The 4,611-nt window shown below is 45.4% G+C and overlaps 1 gene segment (V, D, J or C); it reads right to left on the bottom strand.

Annotated features, from left to right (window-relative positions):
• Positions 1-2,312: 2,312 nt before the first annotated feature.
• LOC134891341 (T cell receptor alpha variable 3-like) lies at positions 2,313-3,103 on the bottom strand. The segment is given in 2 exon segments: positions 2,313-2,783; positions 3,044-3,103. Coding segments are annotated over 2 exon segments (465 nt in total).
• Between the last annotated feature and the right edge of the window lie 1,508 nt (positions 3,104-4,611).

Genomic DNA, 4,611 nt, shown 5'->3' with positions numbered 1-4,611 from the left:
AGAGAAAGAGGCAGGTAATAGAGGCTAGACTGAGGCAAGTGTGGAAAAGAGAGTGATGCAGGTAGTAGAGGCTGGGCTGAGGCAGGTGAGTTGAAAATGGAAAGAGGCAGATAGTAGAGCCTGGACTGAGGTAGGAGAGTGGAAAAGAGAGAGAGAGAAAGGTAGTAGAGGCTGGGCTGAGGCAGGTAGTAGAGGCTGGAATGAGGCAGGCAGCAGAGGCTAGGCTGAAACGTATGTGGAAAACAGAAGAGGCAGGTAGTAGAGGCTAGACTGAGGCAGGTGTGGAAAAGAGAGTGAGGCAGGTAGTAGAGGCTGGACTAGGGCAGGCAGCAGAGGCTGGGCTGAAACGTATGTGGAAAAGAGAGTGAGGCAGGTAGTAGAGGCGCAGGTGAGTTGAAAACGGAAAGAGGCAGATAGTAGAGGCTGGACTGAGGTAGTAGAGTGGAAAAGAGAGAGAGATAAAGGTAGTAGAGGCTGGGCTGAGGCAGGTAGTAGAGGCTGGGCTGAGGCAGCTGTGGAAAAGAAAAAGGCAAGTAGCAGAGGCTTTACAGAGGTAGGTGTATAGGCAACAGTAGAAAGGGGAGGAGGGCATGGAGAGTTAGGTGTGAGTGTATAGGTACGAATAGGAGGTATATTTGTAATATGAAGGAGAACCAGTCTTATCAGGTGAAGAATCGGGTGTGTGGCGGCAGTGAGATTCGGATGTGCAGAGCCAGGTGTGGTGGGTGGGTGGGTGTGTAGGATGTCGGCCGCAGTGACTCTTCTCACCAGCACTGCTTTGTCCTGCTCAGTGACCCGGGTCTGTCTCTTCCAGCCACAGATATCACCTATGTTGCTCCCCGGTAGTTAGTCTCTTCATCCCCAAGTGCATCAGGCCTCCATGTTCTGGCACTACTAGCTTGTGGAGTGTGACGTCAATCCCCCCCCAAAGCATGCCAGGAAATGTAGTCTGTACTGGATATATGTCTGGCCACCACCTCTATGCGTGTAGTAGAATACACACAGCAGACTGGTCCCACTCCCTACTCCCTGTCTGCAGATAGATATAACCAAGGTGCCAACCTCTCACATTAACTGTGCTCCTGTGCCAGTGGGCCCTGAATGCTCCAATGCTCAGTGCAGAAATCAGGCAGGGTCACCGCATAAACCTGTGTGAACAGAGCCTCGTGGGACCAGGGACGGATTTCGTGGGGCCCTGCTCAGCACCCCCTCAAATCCAGCAACTGGGCATGTGACCCCTTAGCCCCATCCCTAGTTACAACCCTGGTCATAGTTGCAGGAATAACAGTAGAGTTCTCCTAGGCATTAGTATACCTGTTGCTGAAAACTAATTATTAACCTCTCGCACTCACACGTTTCACCCCAAAAGGGCTTCATCAGAGATTTTAGGTGAAGTAATTTCCTGTTTAAATCACCCGGTTCATTCAGCAATCCACATTCCTATTGGCTGCATGTAGTCCCATTCTGCATAAGTATTTATTATTGATTACAATGCACAAAATGGTAAGCTGCTCAATCAGATTGTGATGTCACCCAGGTGCTAAAAGGGAGGGGTAATTCTGTATAGGAAAAAACAATGTGTTCCCTAATGCACACCGAGTGAAAAATATTACTACATAATAGTCAGATAATACAGAGATCTTAGTTGCGTATATCTGCAGATATAGGGTTAAGCCCCCAGGCCGATCGACAAGGCTTTATTATTGATTATCATGGCCATTTAATATAGTTTTACTATACTCAGTACACTATGTGGTTATGATTAAAAGTTGTTGTGTTTTCTTCCCCTAGGACTGCCAGTCTAGATTATGATAGCAGAGAGAGCGCTTGATAGGGGAAGCCACTCCCCTACTAATAAATCAGCCCTTCCTGTCTTAAACGGGCAGCAGCTGATGCAGTCTCAAAAAGCCAGGCTGTTTCCAAGCAGCGCTGACTTAAGCCCTACCACTGGATTTAAGCCCGCCCCCACTGCTGTTGGACTTAAGCCCCGCCTCTCAGTGATGTCTGTCATCAATCATCGGGAGGGCAGAGGCCAGGGAGCCAGGAGGTGATCAACTAGCTGCCCCCGCAGCCAGGCAGGTGAGCACCTGCTGCTGGTTATTTGCTTCAGTTGTTCATTTACTATACAGTAATTTATTCTGTGTTGTTGTTGTTGTTGTTGTTGTTGTTGTTGTTGTGGGTTTTTTTTGTTTCCTTTATTTTCCTGTACTGTATTCTGTATTTTTTTTTGTTTCCTTTATTTTAAAAAGAAGTAATAAAGTAAAGCACATAATTATGCCTAATATTAATGCATGAGTTTTATAGTTAGCAAGTATAGTTTAAAAATTCATTAAACCTAAAATACAAGTTGCCTTAAATAAATAGGCAATGCAAACATTCACAGTTACTGCATATATGCAGGTCCTTTTCATTTGGCAGCTTGCATCTGACAGCTACATACAGTACTTTAAGTGACAGCAGTTCCTGAACGCTGGCTGCCCCAGGTGGGATCACTGTGTCTCTAACTGCACAGAAGTACAGAGCGGTGTCTTCAGGTTCAGCGTTACTCTTCTTCAGACTCGTTGTTCTCTCATCTGGATTTACTGACATTGTAAATGTTCCAGCATCTCTTGTGCCCTCAAATCCACTGGCAAGAAATTCAATCCTTCCATAGACATTTTTTTTGTACCAGAACATGGTGTCCTTACTGGTAACATTCTGGTAGCATGAGATCGTCACTTGTTGTCCTTCATTTACTCTAATCTGATCATTCTGGAACACCTCACATCGGTACACACCAAACACTGAAGTAAGAAAGAAAAATTACAAAGTTCCAAATTAATGACAGCAGCCATACAATTGGACAAAAATATTGCAAATTATATAAAATATTTACAATGTTAGATTCAGAACGCTCAATTATAAACCATAAGCACAAACTGCATAAAAGTATAGATCATTTTGCACACTATAAAACTATTATAGCTCCTGATATACTGTATGTCATCAAAATAAGTGTACGTGAAATGAATACCAAGAAAATCAGGGAAAATGTGTGACTTACCTATGAGAAAATGAATAAAACTAAGATAATTCATGGCAGATGTGAAGCTCTCTGTTCTGCGGTAACTAATGTCGGTACAATGGTAAAAAGCATTCACTACTGATCATTTCCTGTCTCTCTGAGAGACTCTGATGCAGCAACTGCAGTCTTTTACATCAGTCTTGTAACTTATCAAAGTATAATCAAATATTCTTACAGTATTATAATAAGTTTAACACGGGAATTAATAAAATGGAAAGCTAGCAACATATTTATTCTTTCATTATAGGATGCCACTGCTAACAGAAGCAGGGCCAGCATAGACAGTTTGCCCGGGCCCAGGTAATGCAGAGGGCATGGCCTAATTGTGAGAAGTATGGCAACACTGCCGTAGAAGTCAATTATTTGCACGTTATTGTTTGCTATTCACATCCAGTGTTCACATTCAAGGTTTATCAAACACATTTGAAGTATACCGTTTAAGCAGGGATGTTTCTAGAGAGGAGGAGATCCGTGTGCAGGCTCCGTCTGGCCCCCTCCTCTCTAGCCGGCAGCGCTTAGCTCTGGGCACTAGGGTCCATAGAGGACCCTAGAGCTGTCCCAGAGTCTACAGCATACTTGCCGACTTTTAGGCTGCTCTCTCCGGGAGAGAGCAGCCAGGTCGGCTCAGTGGGGGGGCGGGCAGTGACGTAATGTGCTGAGGGGGGGGGGGCAGAGGCGGGACAGGGCATGGCGGAGGCGGAGGGGGGCATGGCTGCGGGATCGCGTCATGTAAGCCACACCCCCGCTGCGTAATGCTGCTATTACCGGCATTATATAGCAGGGGGCATGGCTATGATGACGCAATTCAACAAGAATCGAGTCATCGCCTGCCCGGACCGGGCAGAGGGGACCCCTGAAATCGGGAGACTTGCCTGCTCTTCTGGGGGGCCGGGAGGGTCACCCGATTTTCGGGAGCCTCCCGGCCATAGAGTAGAGAGAGTAGAGAGAGTAGGCAAGTATGGTCTACAGCGCATGCGCAGATCTCTGGTAAAATGGTGCAAAGGCCATTTTCCCAGTGAATTTTCTACTGCGCATGCACGAAACATTGGGCAAATGGTGCTGCGCCATTTCCCCAGTGATTTCTGCAGCACTGCTGCTACGCAGCGGGACTCCTGAGGGTAAGTATTAAAAATAATGGGTGCAGGTAGTGCGGTGTGGGGCCACCTGGATCCCGGGGGCATGTGTGCACCGCACACACTGCACCCATTATAAATACGCCAGTGCGTTCAAGGTTTATGTTTGCCATTAAATTAAATATTTTTACTTAATATAAAAATTCACAGTTCACTATCTGAGGTTTGCCATTTGCATTTGAATCTCACAATCCAAAACCACCAAAATTATTAAAACACTAGTGTAAACCATCTCGTTTTTAACCTTTAACCTATTTTACCTAGTCCCTCCATTGGTCGCCCATATTCTACCGTATTCAATATGAAATACTTCTACTCTCATATAAATCTATTAACCAAACTACTCCAATGTTCTCTATTTATATCTTCTCTAGTTATATCTTCTCTTATCTCAAAATATCTCCCAACTTGATG

Source organism: Pseudophryne corroboree, chromosome 1 (genome assembly GCF_028390025.1).
Source record: "Pseudophryne corroboree isolate aPseCor3 chromosome 1, aPseCor3.hap2, whole genome shotgun sequence".
Lineage (NCBI taxonomy): Eukaryota > Metazoa > Chordata > Amphibia > Anura > Myobatrachidae > Pseudophryne > Pseudophryne corroboree.
Note: the sequence above shows the minus strand (reverse complement) of the source record. Positions and strands in the feature narration are given on the sequence as shown.